General features: G+C 44.9%; 2 protein-coding genes across 9 annotated transcripts in view; both read right to left on the reverse strand.

Moving 5' to 3' along the window:
• Positions 1–5583, reverse strand: part of ep400 (E1A binding protein p400) — a 39366-nt gene extending 33783 nt beyond the window's left edge. For 7 of the 8 annotated variants that reach the window (XM_061671353.1, XM_061671347.1, XM_061671349.1 and 4 more), the window contains exons 1-4: positions 5420–5583; positions 3232–4591; positions 2681–2788; positions 2509–2590 (exon numbers count right to left, since the gene is read on the reverse strand). In XM_061671353.1, coding sequence (XP_061527337.1) covers positions 2509–2590; positions 2681–2788; positions 3232–4557 — 1516 coding nt within the window. In that variant the 5' untranslated portion in view covers positions 4558–4591; positions 5420–5583. Of the gene's footprint in view, positions 1–2137; positions 2398–2508; positions 2591–2680; positions 2789–3231; positions 4592–5419 lie in introns of those variants that run through there. The other variant, XM_061671354.1, reaches the window with a different exon arrangement.
• Positions 5584–5966: 383 nt separating this feature from the next.
• ulk1a (unc-51 like autophagy activating kinase 1a) lies at positions 5967–19006 on the reverse strand. The gene is given in 28 exon segments (XM_061671355.1): positions 5967–6713; positions 6824–6959; positions 7043–7200; positions 7343–7461; positions 7561–7736; positions 7863–8017; positions 8400–8525; positions 8670–8785; positions 8904–8950; positions 8952–9017; positions 9336–9436; positions 10170–10306; positions 10403–10519; positions 10662–10751; positions 10943–11003; positions 11095–11176; positions 11334–11422; positions 11493–11543; positions 11808–11890; positions 12717–12775; positions 13561–13662; positions 13749–13822; positions 13983–14156; positions 15568–15604; positions 15686–15718; positions 18147–18188; positions 18539–18631; positions 18716–19006. Coding segments are annotated over 28 exon segments (2670 nt in total). The 5' UTR covers positions 18818–19006; the 3' UTR covers positions 5967–6669.
• Between the last annotated feature and the right edge of the window lie 391 nt (positions 19007–19397).

Below are 19397 nucleotides of genomic sequence, written 5' to 3' on the forward strand. Positions count from 1 at the left end.
CAAAACACACAAGCTTGCCTGTGAAGCATGGTGGAGGTAATGTCATGGCTTGTGCTTGCATGGCTGGTTCTGGAACGGGCTCACTAGTCGTTATTGATGATGCAACTCATGATGGTAGCATCAGAATGAATTCTGATGTCTACAAAACCATTTTCTTTGTCAATTTCCAGAAAAATGCATCCATACTAATTGGGAAAAGCTTCATCATGCAACAAGACAATGTCTCAAAACACACTGCCAACACACCAAAGGACTTCATCAGGGGGAAAAGGTGGAAGGTCTTAGACTGGCCGAGTCCATCACCAGACCTTAACCCAATAGAGCATGCATTTTACCTCCTGAAGAGGAGACTGAGGGGAGAAACCCCCAGACACAAAAAAGAACTGAAAGAGGCTCCAGGAAAGGCCTGGAAAAGCATTTCAAATGAATAATGCAACAGTCTGGTGAAGTCGACGGGTCGCAGGCTTGATGCAGTTATTACAAGTCAGGGTTATGCCACCAAATATTAAATTTGATTCACTTTAAGTACATTTAATAATGTTTGTTCCAATACCTTTGCTCATTTTGAAAGTGGGTGGCTTCAAACAAAAGGTGCTCTGTCCTGAGCTGTTTAACACATCTAGATGTAAATACCATGAAATAAAAGCTGGAATTCTGAACTTTTGTTGCATATTCATCTTTTGATCTGAAACCCAAATGTCTTCAGTATTCAACAAAAACAAAAGGAATTGACCTTGCCGTTCCAATACTTTTGAAGGGGACTTGTATAATGCCCTGTAAAAATCTTGTGGTCTTGTTAGAATATAAAGGTTTTTAATTTAATATTGGCGTTTGGTAGCTTTCCCTGAATAATAGAAGCTATTGGTGAATTAAATATTACTGAAATAATTTTTATTTGAGTGAATATCAGCAGTCGGAGCTCCTGAAAACAGCGCCAAATGAATATAGATGAACTTGATTCAACAGAAGTGTTCTACTTCCTGATGATCATAGCATACACTAATACGGCAAAATGATTACAGAAGAAATGAAATTAATGTGGTCATCTACATGTCTCTCAAACAAAACATTACATAGGGTAATGCAAAATCAAAACATTGCATTTCATGTTGAATGTGGTTAAAATGTCAAAAACCTTCCATGCATTGAGAGGTTTTGAAAGAGTAAAGATGATGTTTAAAAGGAAAGGAAAATGGGGAAGAAACAGTCGCAATGAGACAGGGAAAGGAAAAGGGAAAATAAAAACACAAAGCAGACACACAAAAACGGCATGTTTCACATGCATGAAAGCTATGTCATTCTGGCGGTAATCGAGGCATCTGAATGCCTCATACAGTAGCAAAGCACAGAGGTGAACGCAAGGACAAACATTGGGTCTTGCAGACAGCAGGCCCGAGCGGAGCTGTGCAATCTAAAGCAGCGCCTGCCTTACCTCCCTGCACGTCACACCACCAACACCTGGCCCTGACACACCCACACCATCACACCCGAAAAAACCTGTGCGGTGAACACAACTCCTCCATATGATCCCCCTCCTACTTAGACTGGGGGAAAGAAGCCAAGTCAGAACAAAATGCCATGAAATAACATGAAGGGAACTCAACTCAGTGTGATCATGAGATACGCTCGAAGAGACATCGGAATGATGACTCGGAAACTCTGTTGATGATGCATGGGCAACCAGAGAGTGGAAGACTTGTAACGGGAAATGGCAATGGGGAAACAAAAGAAAGTGTGACAACACGTGGAGTCATTTCATGTCAGAAAGCCACAAGAAAGTGTGTTCATTCCCACCGGGTTTCCACTTTCTGTGGTCCAACTCCAGTTTAACAAAAAAGAAAAAAAATTAACAAAAACATGGATAACGAAGAATGGCCTAAAACACAACCAACGTAAAATGATAAGACAAGGCATCTTCCCAGTGTGTGACGACTATTCTTCACAGTTGGAAAATCTTCTTCCCATTTCACCCTGACAGAGAGATGGTGTTGGTAGAACTAAGACTGAATTTCCTGAGGAAGGACCGCTGAGAAATCCAGCATCTGAAGAACAGCTGACTGATGCAGCTTGGAGTTTATTTGTCAAAGCATCCACAGCAGCGTAAGAAGAAAGGAGGGCCTGCTTGTAGCACTCCTACCTTGCGCAGTTGGCATAAGCTGTTGGAGTGGCACGCCAGGCGATCCTAAAGGAGCTACACCAGGATGCTGGAAAATCAGCCCATGGCGACCAACGTCAATCCGGGATCTTTTAGCCTGATCTGGGATTCAAAACACACAATACCCTCATAACGGGGAAAAAGAGTACTCTGCACAGGGCAATGACCTTCGGAAGACCTCAAGGACCACCTCTCCTTCCTCGAAGAAAAGACTTCAACATAGAGCGCTAGTAGAGGATGCCAAATATCTAAAAGCAGAAGCAATTAAAGGCAGAAAAGAAAAAGAACAAAAAACAAAGCAAACGGGGGGGAAAAAAAGCAACAGACACAGGAGTTTTCGATCCTCGCCCTACCTGCTTGCACCAGAGCCTGTTGCCTCTTGAAGGCATCCATGTCTGCGGGGTTGGCAAGCGTGCCAGCTGGTCCTTGGAGTCCCTGTCCCACAGGAAATTCAAGGGAGATGTCCTGCTTAGCTAGAGACAATCCGCTGCAGATAGTGTACCATACAAAGATCGCATCTATTACCTGAAACTGCTGCTGGACAGAGAAAGCCGCAGATACATTGGGAGGAAGCTGTGTTGCTATGGCAACAGGCGTCACTGCTTGGCCATCTTTTCCTGTGACAACTTTTACCTGAGAAGCAAAAGTTTCAAGGGGAAACTTAAACCCTCCCCCCCACCCCCTCGAGAATACTTTGCATGTGCCCCCACTAGTATTCTGATTAATCGCAGCATACACGGAGAGTCCGCTACCCACTTTTCAGGTTTGGTCATGTGAAGTTCGCAACACAAGCGCAAGAGCAGTTGTGACATTAATTTTGGTCGACAGCAGAGGGCGATATTCCCAAACATGGCGGCCCCCTGAGATGAATGAAAATTGCTGAATTAATATGTTGAATTCTTACTCCACAAACTCAATAGCAATCAGAATGAAGTACTTAAACTTGTGGTGGCACATTCAACGTATTCTTGGAAAAATTTAATTTGGGTTTAGTTCCCCTTTGTTGGAGCACTATTGACATATTTAAAAGGGTAACGTTTACTTGAACACACACTAAATTCTTGTTCATGCAATACCTCATCGTTGATGACCTTGGACTGTTCCTCCTCTTCTTCATCCTCTTCCAGGTCCAAGTCGTTCTGTCGTAAGTAGGTAAATAAGGGAACACAAGGCTTCTTTTTGAAAGCCAAGTAGTCCATCATATTTCCTTGGAGATGCTGCAGAAAGAAGAGTTCTATAAGGTATTCTTTGAACACCTCCTTTAAACTCTCCATCCTCTTGGAATGGTGCTCTAAGCACTGTTTGCGTAGCTGGGCAATCTCTGGAGTGGAAGGAGCAATCTCCTCGAACCTCTTGGGAAACTGCTTTTTAACAGTGCCTACTGCAGTGGTGGTGACTGCAAGAGGATTGTTGGCATTTGCTTGCGCTGAACTGGTGAGGGAGGAGCTGGAGGGTGGGATTGTGGAAGGTATACTAAAAGATGCTGTGGATGTGGATCCAACTGCAGCAACTACACCCTGTGGAGTCTTATCAAATATCACGGTGCGTGCGAGCTGTCCTTTTATGATGCTGCTGATCTGTGGAGGTAGGTTAGAAGTGGTAATGTGTCCAGGGCTCCCCAAAGTAGAGAGAGCAGTACTGGTAGCCACGGGATTTTGAGGTCCAAGGTGGTGAATGGTGCCTCCAGTCTGTGAGTGAGGCTGAGAAAGACGGCGTTCCCTAACAGAACCTGGTGCTGCTGGAGAAGACAGTTGTATTTGACCAGTAGTCCCGGCTGCAATCTGGGCCAGCCCTGTGCCGTCCTGGTGTACAAAATGACCACTTCCCGATGGACTGCCTAAACTGATTTGCCGCACTAACATACCCGCCTCCACAAACCGTGTCGGACTCTGTCCGCACACAGCAAGAGAAGATGCGGGGGCTCCGGGCCTCGCGACGCCTTGCAGTGTTACGGGGCTATGCTGGGTGGGACTTTGCGGCTGCATGGGTTGGGGTAAAGGAGACGCGACCTGAATGTAGGAAGATGGAGCGTGTTCAAACCTCCATTGTGGTGTTGTATGCTGGAAGCCAGGGGATGCTGGGGTTTGGATGGGAAGCGGGGTGAGGGTAATCTGCTGGTTGCCGGTCACCATCTGTCCCACATTTTGTAAAGTGATGTTCATGTTCTGACCAGTGACTGGGCTGCGACTCATAATTATCTGATAATTGGGAGATTGAGGCGCCGATGGGCTGGCAGCAGAAGAAAACGTGGTCACGGGAGACTGAGGGTGAGCAACTGTGGTTTGCTGCTGCGACGTTGCCATGGTCGCTTGCGGCTGCTGATCCTCAACTTCTGCACCACTAACAGACTTGGATCTCTGGAGTTGTCGTTGAATGTTCTGTGACCCACTTCCATGGTGCATTGCGTGACAGTGTTACACAAGTTAGCTCAATAATCTGTGGAGATGAAAAAAATAAAGACATAAAATAAAAATAAAGAATTGGCTTTATTGTGAGTACAGTACACTATAAATCTATATAGTAAGCATTTAAATAGTCTACTAGTTTAAATACGTTTATATTTATGTCAATTTATCTTTAAAAAAGTGGGATTACGTGACCAATATTAGTAATGCTTAAAAAGCATTGCTGCAACCACAATACTATGCTGTACATCATCAATAGCATTAATCCGACAACAATATCACACATCGTACCCACAATTCATTTGCGTCTCATTAAAAGTTGGTGAAACGTGAAATTTTGTTTTACAAAAAGGTAAAATTATCTGGCCCGGCGTTTTCACTAACAGCAATAAACTTACATAGGGGGTGTATGAAATAAGGTTTTTATTTATATAAATTGCAGTAGCCAACAACAGATATGACTTTGTATTAGTCTCAAAAAGATGCATACAATAATGACATCGCGATATTGACAATTTCACTGTTATGGTGTTTTTATTTACGGTAGCTTCTGTCAAAATAACGATATCGCTCAGGGGCGTAACGTTAGCACTGGCAACCCGGTGTGCAGTACATGCAACAGTCCGCTGTTAATAACCCCGCATATTTGCCAACTTTGAGAGTAGGGATTTACCGATAGTGCACATAAACTGTATATAATAAATAGCTAGACCTGCTACAGGGCTATTTGTGCTATTTCAGCCCATACAATTACCCTCGCAATGGTACGCGTGCTAGTAAATGCTAATAGCGTTAGCTTGTTATTGCTAGAAGGGCAACATTTACGAATATATTAAACCTTATATACAGCATTACTTACATGGTATAGGGCCTCTTTTGTCGTTTAATATTCCCTACGTCATTTTAGAACCATACAAATGTAGTAACAAATGTAATACGGCGAATATAAACGTTACAATATTGCTATCAGATACTCAATGTTGGAAGCTAATTTCATTGAGCAACATGGCGACCACAGCGACCTATGACTTAACCCGGATTTAGTTCTGTTTTACAGGAAGTTGAGAACAAGCACAGTTGCTCTCCTTTTTAAATATTTTGTGTCCAAAGTGCAAACAAATGGATAAATAAGGGGGGCAAATGTAATCCCATTCGCATGGGATTCGATTAAAATTCACAAAACACTAGCCAGGTAACAAATTATGTGATCAATATTTTGTGCCTTGTGACAGTCGCCTTCAGTCAATCAAAATTGTGGGTAATGGTGGGTTTGTCAACAAATATGATTAATATTCATTACAGATTTTGGGGTGTTTACAAGCTTTAACAGCTTGCTTTTGCAAACCTGACAGACCGTTAAAAACCTGGAGAAAATAGAAACAACTCAAACATCTTTTTTTGTTTGTTTTTAATTCTTCACACGTTTTAAGCAAGAATCATACATCAGTTCATTTACATATAAGCAAAGTGCTTCTCCACGCAATACATACATCTTTAAGGTCAAATTTGTGTAAAAGAAAACCGTGTAAACATACAGTACAAAAACCTGCCATGCAGTAAACCTAAATATAATAAATAACATCACTTGAGTCATAATAAAAGTAACAGTGTGTCATTTACATATTCAATTAAAACTAAATATCACGTGAATCCGACTTGAAGAAGGCACTATTATAGCTACACAATCACAATAGTTGGTCATATCATTCAGCATCATTTGACTCCTGTTTGTTACTTAACCTTTTAGTAAACACCAAAAAATAAACTTTGTTTCAAGTACAACATGATTGGACAATTCCATGTGCAAAACACACAAAAACAAAAGGTATGTAACAAATACTAAGCAAAACATCAAACAGTGATTATAAAGTCTCACTCTTCAAGCTCAGACCGACCCAAAGGAGGTCAAGTCTTCTGTGCATATGTCGGGATTTCAGACGCTGGACTGTGTGCTCGGAGCAGGCGCTCCAGTGGTCGTTCCCTTGAGAAAGATACAAGTGCTCGTGTACATCAACAGGAGCATCTATCCTCTCTCTGCGTTGCAATGAGGTGGATGCGGAATGACAACACATTTTCTGTGAAGGCAGTACTACGGCCCTTTGGACACTGCTAAGTTTGCAGAGCAGAGAGGCGTCCTTCAATACACTGCTTGCCTGGGAAAACAGAGATAGACATTTTGACTCAAGCTAACAACAACCAATAAAGTCCAAGCATTAAAGGTTTGCCGGAAAAGTAACAGCGTAGTGATCTTGTTCACGCGTACATCTTTTTATACTGTCAATATCCTTTTCCTTTGTGACGAACCGGGACAGACCCTCCAGAAGCAGAAGAGCTTTATGGTAGCGCTGAACGATTTCTGTACCACAGTGGAACATCTCATCTAAAGCTGCAGACTGTACCTGAATGCAAAAACACGCAACCAGGCTGAGACAGTGATGCAACATAAGCAGTACATCATTTGTGAGTGAGGGGGGGAGCTCACCATGTGCACAGTGTGGCAATAGATGAGCTTTTCTGCCGTGAGGCCATTGAAGCGATCCATAAGCTTCTGCTTGTCCATTAAAAAACTCTTCAGCCGATCACTCAGGGAGCGACAGCAAGTAACGCAGCTCTTGTACAACTCATTCAGCTTCTTAAGCACTTCATACAGCAGACACAAATTAATAATAATTCATTATTATTATTAAGCAGACCCAATGGCTTATATTCAGACATCGCTATGTGTAGAAAATCCATATTAAATGAACCAATTGACAGATTAGCGAAGGTGACAATACCAAACCTTGTTTGACCGTAGTTGAAGGAAGCAGTCGCCCTTGCTGGATATTTTCTTTGGCCTTGTGCAGAGCTGTTGACAGAGACTCCACCGCTTTCAAGTACAACAATAACTGTTCTGCGTAGCTGCAAGGAGAACATGAGATCACAAGGCGTTCTCGGTGATTTGTCAGCAGAAGAGTGGTACTGTGAGTATGAAGAAAATGGTAAAATCACAGTGCTGACCTCCATTCTCGACTTAAGAGGCTTATTTGATCTGTCAACAGACTGTGTTCTAAAAAGGAAACCTCAGGGCTGCTGATGGGATCCAGCACAGGGTCCTTCGAAGAAGCCAATTCCGTGATACAGTGCACAAAAGCCAGTGTGAACTGGAGGTCACTCAGAGCATCGGTATGGACCTGCTGTGGGGAGAAAAAAAATAAAATAATCAAATGCATAAAGCATTGTTAGTGACTAGAGGAAGCTCAGTTACAAGTTGAGCTACCTCAGTGATAAAACTACTTTCAGCATTCCCTTTCACAAAATACCTCCATTAGCGTATCTTCTGGTAGCTCAGGTGGACAAAAGACCAAACTGCAGTGTGGAGCGGCATCCATGGCTTCAGTCTCGCTGCTTCTACAGCTTCTTTGACAATGAAGGGGACTGCTGCGCAACCAGGCGGCGCTAATGCGGCTGGGCGAGCCTGCATTAATAAAAAAAAAAAGAAAAAATGCAAAAAACAAATACACAGCTGAAACATCCGGTGAGAAATTGTATTTGTATTGTATTATATTGTATATTGTATTTGGAATCGAGTTTGTGCTACTGGGTCACTTTACACTACATAGGTAAATGTATATCGATCAGAAGCTAATAATTAATGGTGACTCCGTCTTTCAGGGCATTAAAAATTAAAAAAAAAATCAAAATATATGTCAATTTGTCATTGCCTCACAGTGTGTGATCCTGCTCCCTTTCCTATTGACAGTATGGGCATTTTTGTTTTGAAGATTAACCTATGGCTGTAGGTAGAAGTCATACAAATATCCATGCCAAAAAGCCACGTTCAATTCACTCAACAATACCTGTCAGCATCCTTGGGAACATGGGATCAGGAGGAGTGTTTCCAGTAGCTGGAGAACCCAAGGAGAAGACTGCAGCCGGTGGGCTACCCGATGCCACAAATCCTGTATGGAAGCCAGCAGGTGGAGCTAAACGTTTAAATACGTTGCGTTGCAAGGACAGAACGACAAAACAGTCCAATCAAATGCAGGCAGTTCTTGGACATACTATTATTGCTGTCTGTTTCCACAGCAAATATTATCGGGGTTGAATTAACATGTTAAGGCCCATACCTGCAAAGTCCACCGTCCTTTCACGGCATAAGCTTTCATTACTCCTCCGTTCAAGAAGTTGAGCTCCGAATGCATCTTTAAGCAAAATGTCAGACAGTCTGCCAAAGTTCTGTGATCTGGTCATTCAATACATATAGACAGGCAGTGAAGTGAAGAATTAATCATTTATTAAACGGAATAATCTGTTACCTATTCTTACTTCCGCTACTGCAGACAATAACAACTTGTTCTGACCTTTTAAACTGCCCTCTTTTGTCGGAGGGTTTACTGCTGTGGTTGGTGAGGGAAGCAGGGAGCAAGGCTAGGGCTACGCAGGTCTGACAACATCGTCCTGCGTGAATTGTCCTGCTTGGGGAAAAAACAAAAGCAAAAAATAAATAAATTGAAGAATAGAAATAAGCAACACATCCCCGCATAAACTGAATCACCGCAGTATCATTTGACTCTTGTAGCTTTTTAATTCAGCTTGGTTAAATAGCTAGCTTGCATTTGCATGAACATCAAATACGAATATTGTTCCTCCTTTTAAAGTTGATTTATTGAATGTCTAAAAAATACACAAGGTGTCTTAAGTGCACAATGATAAGATTAAAAATCATGTTTGATTGCATAGGTTTTTCTATATTCTAATTGTTATATAGAGCATCTTTGGGAAACGAGTCTGACCTTGTGGCTGGGGCTGTCCCTCTCGTCGGGAGACTCTGCGGCCCATCCAGTTCTTGTACTAAGAGGTAGAGTCTGCTCCGAAGTCCTCGGGGTAGTTCCCACTAGATTACAGAATATCCAAGGGATCACGCACCTGGGAAACTTTCACTTACAACTCCTTGTACATATTGTTCTGTACATCATTGTCAATTTACCATTTACTGCAGTGATTCTCAAAGTGTAATAGGGTAACTACCATTAGTGGTATGAGAAAGAATCACTGAATTAAAGCGTCATAACATGTACATTTAAAACATGAAACATATGAGAATGAAGCTTGGAGGTATGAATACAGCCTGTTCAAAACATTTTTTTTTTAAAATCCAGTAGAGTAAAACATTTACTTTTCAAGTACAATACATTTTTCAAGAACTGTTCAGTTGTATTTAACCTTTAAGCACATAACATTCGCATGTATCCTTAAGAGCTCTGTTTAAAAAAAAATATTTCAAGTAGAGTTTTTATTCAACTTTTATGTGCACGATCACATTTGACATTTTAAGGGAGTCATGAGTAGCCCCCCCAACCCCCCATATATTTACGAGCACTCCTAATGGTCAAACTGTGCATAATGTTACAGTGGCAGTAATACAATAAGGAATATCATTTTTAAGAACGTCTCTTCATTTTATTATTATTATTTTTTTTAATGAGAACTTGGGTCTACTACATAACTGTATTTTAATGTTTGTCATCATGGTGGGCCAAGACATTTTGGAGACGGCCCTTGGTGTCCAAAGTTTGAGAACCACTGATCGATTGTGTTCCGACGTGCAGCGGTGGATTGATTCCTACCACGTGGGGAGGACCGGAGTGCCTGGGCTCCTTTTCTTGTGGGACTTGAGGAGTAGGCGGCAATGCAGGCATCGTGAGATCCACATCCTCTGCATGGTGAAGAACTTTCACTAGATCCAGGATAACAGAGGCGGACCCTGGAGGATGTGTGAAACAGTTAGGCTGCTAACGGGGAATCTCCCGAGAGTGATATTTAAAGAGAGAAGACAGAGGAGTGGCTCTATAGACTGTACATGGTGGAGCCTTGTGAGCCTGAAGCTTGCAGATGCTGCTCCATACGCCGGAGGTTCTGGATCTGAGTTGGGACGGGAATAGGCTCCGAACGGCTGCGGTCACACAGCGCAGGATTCCTGCATGGAGGAAAGTGTGACAAAACGGCACATACAGTACAGAGCAATGAGAGGAGCAGTTGGACTGATGAACAAGAACTCATTCCCACATCCCAGAAGCCTTCATTTTTAGGCTAACGAAAGCCATCCCGGACGGGCTCACCCAGAAGGCTTGGCGTGACGCTGCAGCATGGGAGAGGAGGGAGGTGTCCCGCCAACTGCTTCAAGAACTCTCTCTGTCATCAGCGGGCTTCTGCTGAGAAAATGCCACAAATATTTCTCAACACTGCCAATGATGCATGTTGCATCATTAGATACAGTTATGTCCCCATGGAAATGACATAAATGGATGAATGAAAGTTTCTCTGGGGCCTACTCGCACTTGACACCCGGGTACTAAACTTGAAACTTCAAGGTCCGTTGAATATAATGCTCCAGACTCACCTCGCGTATATCAGGCAGCCTTCAACGGGTGAGCCACGGTCTTCCTCAGACGTGTAGTCACCTGTGACGCAGTAAAACAAGACATATGAAAGCTGTCCTTTGTAAATAAATAAGTGTCTGAAGACGAGGTGCTGCGTGAGTGCAATTCTTACCAGGAGACTCGGGATGGACCATGACATAGTCTTCAGTGAAAGATGAACTATTCCTGCTGTCTTGATTGGCGATTTCTTTCAACTGGAAGACAACAATATGCGGCACAGGAGAGTTTTTCAATATGGTCTGACAGCGATGCGAAATTATAGACAAAGTGATTTCATTTCAGGAAGAAAAATGAAGAAATGGGGCACAAATGTTTCAAGGGACACTTTTGTTTCCAAAGAGATGTACCCACTTGAGGAGAGGCTGGATGGGATGCGGAGGAGCTGCTAGAGGAGCTGCCTGAGGCGGAACTGGGGGAGAAGCGCGTCGGAGCTGGAGAGCCTGTTGAAAAACAACGTGCTTGTTGTAGGATGGCGAGGACACTCAAACCGAGCGAGATAAGAGTACGTACACTTTCTAGAGGCCCAGCCCGTTTCCAAGAAAGGATGACGGAAAAACACATCTGCCAAAGAGTTACAGTTACAACTCTGACATACTGTACATGAACATGCTTTTGGGAAGTCAATTAAAACACATTTGGTTGTGTAATAAATGGTTAGTGACAGAGCAATGGCGAGTGGACATGTGGGTGTGTCTGCAAATAACTGGCTGTAGTGAATTTGCAACGAATGATGACACCAAAGTAGGACAGTAGGTCATGTCAATAATTCTCCTCAAATGTAAGAATTATGAAAAGTCACTCCATTTGAATGAGACAGATGTTTACCAAAGCTGATCCTATCCTTATGGTTTCTCTGAAGAAGTCCCAACAGTAGCTGTCTGAGGTCACTTGAAGTCTCCTTTGGGATGCTGCGGTAAAGACAAAACAAGACATTTTTATACAAACAGAGATATATCAAATGAATCCTCTACAAAACAAAATTGAGCTAACATTGACATGAGACTGCTTGGAGCTTCTCTATGTTATTAAAAAGAGAGAGCCCAGAGAATACATGTACATACATAAAGACGGTGAAACATTCCATTCTGTTTATTCAGCAAGTGATGCATGCCAGTCCGGTCTTAATTGAGTTCCAGGATTTTGGTATTTCATGCTGCAGTGTGCTCACAGTGCGTGCACTATACGTGCTCATGTGGTGTTAAAGGCCACATCTGTTTATTGTTTTGTCCCCCCCCAACAAAGTGAGCTGTAAAATGTGGCTTTTCTTATAGCTTCAGGACAAAAGCCTTGAGCATTAACATACTACAGGCTACAGCCTCTGCAGGCCGTGTGTGCGCGTCCGAGTGCTCGTGTATGCGTGTGTGTTTATGTAGGCAGCGTTTTGTGGGTCACATGGAAAATGATAGCGGTGCAGACCACTAGCTGGCAGCGCCAAACAGGTTATATATAGAAAGTCCCAAGAAAACAACAAACCATGCCTCCTCACACATTTGGCCAGCTTATCACTGGCTTTATTTTAGTATGAGATCAGCATGGCCAAAAGCAACACAAACTGGCAAAGTCAAGGATGTCATTCTTAAAAGAAAAATGCTTAATTCATGCTAAACACGGCAGCCCAATGGAGTTTTAGACATTCTGTTTTGACAACCCTTGTGCTGTCAGTTGTATGGACAGTATATACTCATATACTGCGATGACAGTAGATATAAAGTAGTGTCCAAAAGGCGCACCGACCTTGGTACAAGGGTTCTGTTGCATTCATAGAAGAGGCGGAGTTCCTGTGGTGTGTTCGCCTATACGAAAATACAATTGTGTTGAAAAAGAGATAACTCAATACGCATGAGGACTCAGAATCACGGTCACATGCAAAGCTATTTCCTCAATACCTCTCACTGCGATAATAGTGTTTCGTGTGCGAACGGTCCAACGCGTTTGACTTCAACATTGCATTGCGGCATGTCGTCCGCACACCAAGTATTTGATAATTCACCTCGGGGAAGTGCAACGAGCGAAGCTGCTCGACAAATTGACGGCATCTGATAACCTTACACTGACCTCAGCACTTTTCAAATCCCGCTGATCTGCCAAAATCAAAAACCTCCTTCTACATGTCCCGGAAAATAACCAGTATAAATCGAGGATGTTACTTCCTCAACTGTATGAAAGATGTTTCAAAATCAGGCGACGTACCACGGTCTCCCTTTACCCATCAATATAAGTGGAAGCAATCCACGAACAGCGGTTTCATCTGCGCAGCCACGTGAGCGACACAAAGTAAAAGCGGGGGTTGCGTAACAATATTTACTCGAGGCTCACAGGCACCCGCCCTGTAAACAAGGGTCTTTCCGAATGAACATTCAGTTTTGGCCACGTAACACTGGAGCCCAGGCAGTTGGTGTGCGTTAGATCATGTTTCTGTGTTTCCGAAAGGATGCGTCAGGTTCACTTTTGTGTTGACAATTACGAGAAGATCCTTTCTAGGAACTGTGCTTAACGCGGTATTATGTCAAGGACTCCAGCGAACGGCGTTTCAAAACGCACACAGGGGGTGATTGACGTTAACGTGGTTTGTACTCACGTGAAATGGCGCCTTTCCAGTCAGACACTGGTAGATAATGGTGCCTATGCTCCACAGATCGGCTTTGGCATCATATTTGTGGGACGTGATGACCTCGGGAGCCTGTGTCCAGACACACTCCAACAGCTCAGCGCCATTACAACACGCGAGCGAGCGCACGACGCAATGCGGAGACGTTGACAACTCACCATGTACATGGGAGAGCCACACAGCGTTGCTGCCATGGTGTTTGTCTGAAGATAACGCGCAAAGCCAAAGTCAGCTGCGGGGGTGGAGAGAATTTCAGAGGCGAACAGCACATTATAGCGTGTTGCGTACGACGTGGCTTCTCCTCACCACGGGATGAGCAATATTACTGAACTGCAGATATACAGTACGAAACATTTTCTTCTACGGTTACACATTCTCCGCTGAGTCTCTACCTATCTTGACACTGGTGTTGATGGAACTGGACCTCCGTCCCTTTGGGTGGCAGAGCAAGATGTTCTGTGGTTTCAAGTCCCTGTGAAGGATGCCTTTGCTCTGTAGCACCTTCATGGCCTGAGCGATCTGCTGGAAGAAAACTCGGATTGTGTCCTCGCTTAATGTCCCTTTGGCTGAGGGAGGAAAATGCAGATCGATCAAATTCCCTTAAGTGTACGGAATGTCCAGAAATACATTTTCAAGGGTTCATAGACATCCAAAGTCAAATTGAAGCTTTTCAAGAACAAAGTCAATGCTTTTCTAGCACCTTGGAGCACTGCTAAATGACTCATTATCCAATTATAAAGGTGTGCGCGCGCACTTGTGTGTGACCTCTAACCTGTACGACTGACTCTGGGAGTCGTCACACACACGCCACTAATTAAAGTGCCTCTAATTAACAACAAAATCAAGTTCACCTGTTCTAGTAGGCTTTCCTAACACGTTTGCAGTCCCGTCTAACATCGGAAGCCTTGAAAGCTTCCACAGCATCAGAGGGATCTCGTTGTGCTTATGTGGCATTATATGATTATAATGATCCTTTTTTTTTTTTTTTTTTTTTGTGGGGGGGGGGGGGTGATTAAAAAGTAAAAAACATAAATGTCAAATGTCAAACAGATTCAAATGAGCCCTATAAAAGGCTACTTTCCGTTATCCAAAACTCAAGTGGCTTTTCGTTTTGGAATTAATAGGAGTTTTGGAAGTGGTCAGCAATGGCTACAAAACTGGTTCAAAAACTCTTTTTGTGAACCACTTTTGACTATTTTTGGAAAGGAAGGCAGTGTGTTAAAGTCACTCAGACTTTTACTTCACAATGTCAAATATCTCACTGCTGACAACGTTCCAGTTCGTAAGTTTGTTGACACAGGACCAGCGCGATTGCAACATTCAGGCAGAACTCTGATCGCATTAACGTCACACTTTGCGGGAGAGAATTTTGTTTTCATTTGAAAGGCTGCGGTGTTTTTCCAGCAGAGGACAAGGATAAGTGTGTGACAGATGGGTGAGGTCACATGGGTGCTCTGTGGCGTGCTGCAAATAGCTGGCAGGGACGCAAAACAGTCAAGTCTACAAAATAGGAGACGCCGACAGAATAATACGAGCACTTTGAATCGGCATTGAAACGACGACACTGACTGGCTAAATTTAGCAAATGAAAAATCAAGTGTGTCCTGAGCAGTGTCATCGAACCTGATGAAGAGCATGACTGTCATAAGTAATGTCGATTGGTCATTCTGACAATTTGGCACGCGACGAGGCTAGAGTAAGAACAAAAAAAGCTGGAAAATAATGAACGCGCACTCGGTCGAATATGGGTTCGACATAATTGAAAGAAGCTCATCACGAGGCAATTCCGGGGCTTTTTTTCCCATCTTGTTTCGGGATAGAAGTGATCATTTTTCTCGTGAACATGTGGGAGCATTTAATGCTCACCCTCAAAAAAAAAAAAAAAAAAAGAGCAAAGCCTGTTCAAGGCCACACTGACCCGCTGGTAACACGTTGCAGAATAAGTTCGACCGATACGAGCTATATGAACACACTTACATTGAAGGTACTCAGCCAGGTCACCGCCATTGCAATACTGTAAAGACAACAGAGGTCGTATGAGAACTGGAACCGCACGGCCATGTCAGGGAACGCATTATGCTTCTTTTACGCATACCTCCATGACAAGATACACACACCCGCCCATTTCCTGTGGATGAAAACAAATACAGCTTCAATCCAATTTGCACTATTGCTTTCTTCGGGTACCATTATGACCTCATCTTTCATTTAATGCTGACGCCGACAATCGACGGCCCGCACGCAGCAACAATATCATCAATCGGAATCAGAATCATCTTTATTTGCCAAGTATGTCCAAAAAACACACAAGGAATTTGTCTCCGCGAGTCGGTGCCGCTCTAGTACGACAACAGACGGTCAATTGACAGAGAACGCTTTGGCCCGATGGTGAAGATCATCGCCTGCCACCGTGGGGGGCCTAGGTTCAAGACCCCGACCGGACCATCCGCCAACATCCACCGGACTCACGGCTGCGGTGACCTTGAGCGATACCCCGAAATGCTCCCCGGGCGCTTCGGCTGCCCCCATGTTAGTTCCACTAACATGTGTATGTGCTCACCCCGATGGGTTAAATGCAGAGAACAAATTTCGTGGGCATGCATGTTCATGGCAATAAAAGATGATTCTACTACTTCTACTCCAGGTTGCTTCGGCCGCACCACAGCTCCAGCCGCTCCACTTCCTGTCGATATGCAGACTCGACACCGCCCTCGATGAGCCCGATGACAGCGGTGTCGTCTTCAAAACGTCAGGAGTTTGTGTGGACGTGCAGTCGTTCGTGTAAAGAGAGAAGAGCAGCGGAGAGAGGACACAACCTTGGGGCGCCCCGGTGCTGATGCTACGTGCGGATGAGGTGGCCTCCCCCAGCCTCACCTGCTGTGTCCTGTCCGTCAGGAAGCTGTAAATCCACTGGTAGATGGCGGGCGAGACGCTGAGCTGGAGAAGCTTGGAGGAAAGGTGTTCAGGGACGATGGTGTTGAACGCTGAGCTGAAGTCCACGAACAGGATCCTCGCGTAGGTCTCTGAGCTGTCGAAGGTGTTCTAGGAGCATCATCGGTAGGCAAACTGCAGGGGGTCCAGCAGGGGACCTGTGACACTCTTGAGGCGGTCCAGCATGAGACGCTTCAAAGGACTTCACGACCACAGAGGCCTGTAGTCATTTAGAGCCGAGATTGCAGGTTTCTTGGGGACTGGAATGATGGTGGAGCGTTTGAAACAGGATGGAACTTCGCACAGTTCCAGAGATCCGTTGAAGATCTGAGTGAAGACTGGAGCGAGCTGGTCCGCGCAGACTTTGAGGCCGGGCCTGCCGCTTTGTTAATCTTTTGTTGTTTGAAGATGCGTCTCGCATCCTGTTCGTGGATGGTCAACGCAGAAGTCGGTGGTGTGATGGCGGTCGGGGGTGCGGCCGGGTGGGTGCGGGGTGTGGGAGTGTCCTCTTCGAATCGCTATTCAAGTCGTCGGCTAGTGTGCTATTGTTCTCAACCTTGTAATTGGTCAGCGATTGGAATGCACGCAAGACTGATTCAGAGTCGTTAGCGCTAAACTGTTTTTCCAACTTTGCCGCATAGTTCCTCTTTGCAATGTTAATCTCTTTAGTCAGCTGGTTTCTAGCGCGATTATACACGGCCCCGTCCCCGCTTTGGTATGCGTCCTCCTTAGCTTGGCGAAGTTGCTCACGTTTAGCAGCGAACCACGGCTTGTTGTTGTTGAATGTGCGAAGTGACTTTGTTGGTGCACACACATCGTCGCAGAAAGCGATATAGGATGCGACAGTGTCCGTGTATTGATCCAGGCTGCCAGCTGAATTTCCAAAGACACTCCAGTCTGTGCAGTCGAAACAGCTTTGAAGTTCCATCCTTTGCTGCATTGGTCCACTTCTTTGCGTCGCGCATTTACGTTCTTGCCTGTACGTCGGTATTAAGTGAATTAAGTATTAAGTCGGCCACGTTGACACGGTTTTGGGCCAACGGGTGCCCGAAGGCATTCCTCGCGAACCAACCGCTACTTCTGTTCACCGACACGCAAAAAAGTCAAACGTGAGGCCGAGTTGTGCGATGGAGCAAAGTACCAGGTGGACGCGTAGAAGTTGTCAGGCTCCCTGACACGTGGCGGGCAGATGAAGCGGGGGAAAGGCTGCCTCCCCTTTGTCTTTGGGACAAGCATAAAAGAGGATTATCCAGAGCAAATCACAATAGCAACAGGTGATCAGCGGCCTCGGCCAAAGTGGATCATCTTAACTCGGTCATTCAAGCGCGAGCCATCGTTGAGGCGTCCATCTGTCGCAAACACGAGATTAGCTCACAGCGCACGTTGGTTTGTGGCCCATCTGAGCACGTGGCCCAAGTGGCAATGCCCTTTCCCAGCTGCACGGGGCCTGCTTTCAATCTCTTTCACTTTGTCTGCGGTTCACTGGACATGCACTTGTAGGTGCTTGAACGCTCACCGAAGAAGCTAAAATGCATCACAATACATTCTGTGCCGTATTTGTGGCTCCTCCCAGTTGGGAAGAATGGATGAGGGTCGTGTCAAGTGCAAAAGGAAGTCAAACCCACCTGATAGTCGAGGAGTCGCACGATATTCCCATGCTTGAGTTCCTGCAAAGGGGAAGAAACAACAAGACCCAACGAGGATATTTGGCATGATTGCAAAATCAATGTATCGAAATAGAAATACACGATCGCCGTGACGGGTTCGCGCCTGAAAACAATCAGACTTTTGTCTTGTCGCGTTCGCTTTTCATATTTCCGACGCGAGCGTCGGAGGGGAGCTCGCGGCCGCAAACACAAATGAGGCCCACGAATGCTCAACAACACCTGACGACTTGGCTCCAAATAGATCGCCGTGATGTCGCTCGGGCCCTTTGTAACACTATTCAGGGATCGCTGACATATTCCCTCACGATAGTGCTCTCCTTTCGGGCATCGCCGGACATTCATACACATACCTTTAGGATTTGGATTTCTTTTCCAAGTGGAGAATGGGCTTTGGCCAAATGTTTCTTGTTGATGCACTTGACAGCCACTTCCCACTCATGTTTCTCGAGCAGCGACAGAAGAGAACACATATTACGTCGGGAGCGACGCGACGCTCAAGGCCGAATGTGACGGACGTGAAAGTTTACCTCCTTGTGTCGTCCTTTGAAAACCACTGCAAAGGCACCGTGACCAATCAGGTCTTTCCTGCTGAACTCAAACGTGCCGACGGACTCCATGAGGGATCCCATTGTAGTGTCACAGCACGGGCATTTTCATGTCCGAAAAAAACGAAACAAAACCCACACAGACCGACAACGTCTTTCTTTTTGGAATGGAAGTTGGAAGTTTGTGTGGCACGCGTGCAATGAGCCAGCGCCGATAACGTTGAGTGAACTCGGTGTCCTCCTCACCTTTTAACGATGCGGTCGCTGGTGCGTGCTCGCGATGCGCATGCGCAGAGCCGGCAGCGGCGCTCGGGTGGCGTTGCCTTCAATGACACCTTGTAAATGACGCATTCTCCGGCGCCGACGAGAAGCACGCGAACTGTGAACTGTGAACTGTGACGTGCGCTACCGGGCTCGTCCTCCCGTGTTGTGTCGTGTCGTGTCCCCGCTCTCGCCGCCGTTCCTCGTTCCTACGAAGCACCGTACAAACCCTCAGCGACCTCCCAATAAACCGTTCTCGTCGACCTCAGTCTGCTTTTGGGTCCAGTTCAAGACGTATCGCGACACCCCCTTTTCAAATAAATGGAATCAAAGCGCAACAAAACTGGTTTCTGATTTCAAAAGTAGCTATCCATCCATTTGTTGTGTAAATGTAATAAACGAG

Source organism: Phycodurus eques, chromosome 3, assembly GCF_024500275.1.
Source record: "Phycodurus eques isolate BA_2022a chromosome 3, UOR_Pequ_1.1, whole genome shotgun sequence".
NCBI classification, from domain to species: Eukaryota; Metazoa; Chordata; class Actinopteri; order Syngnathiformes; family Syngnathidae; genus Phycodurus; species Phycodurus eques.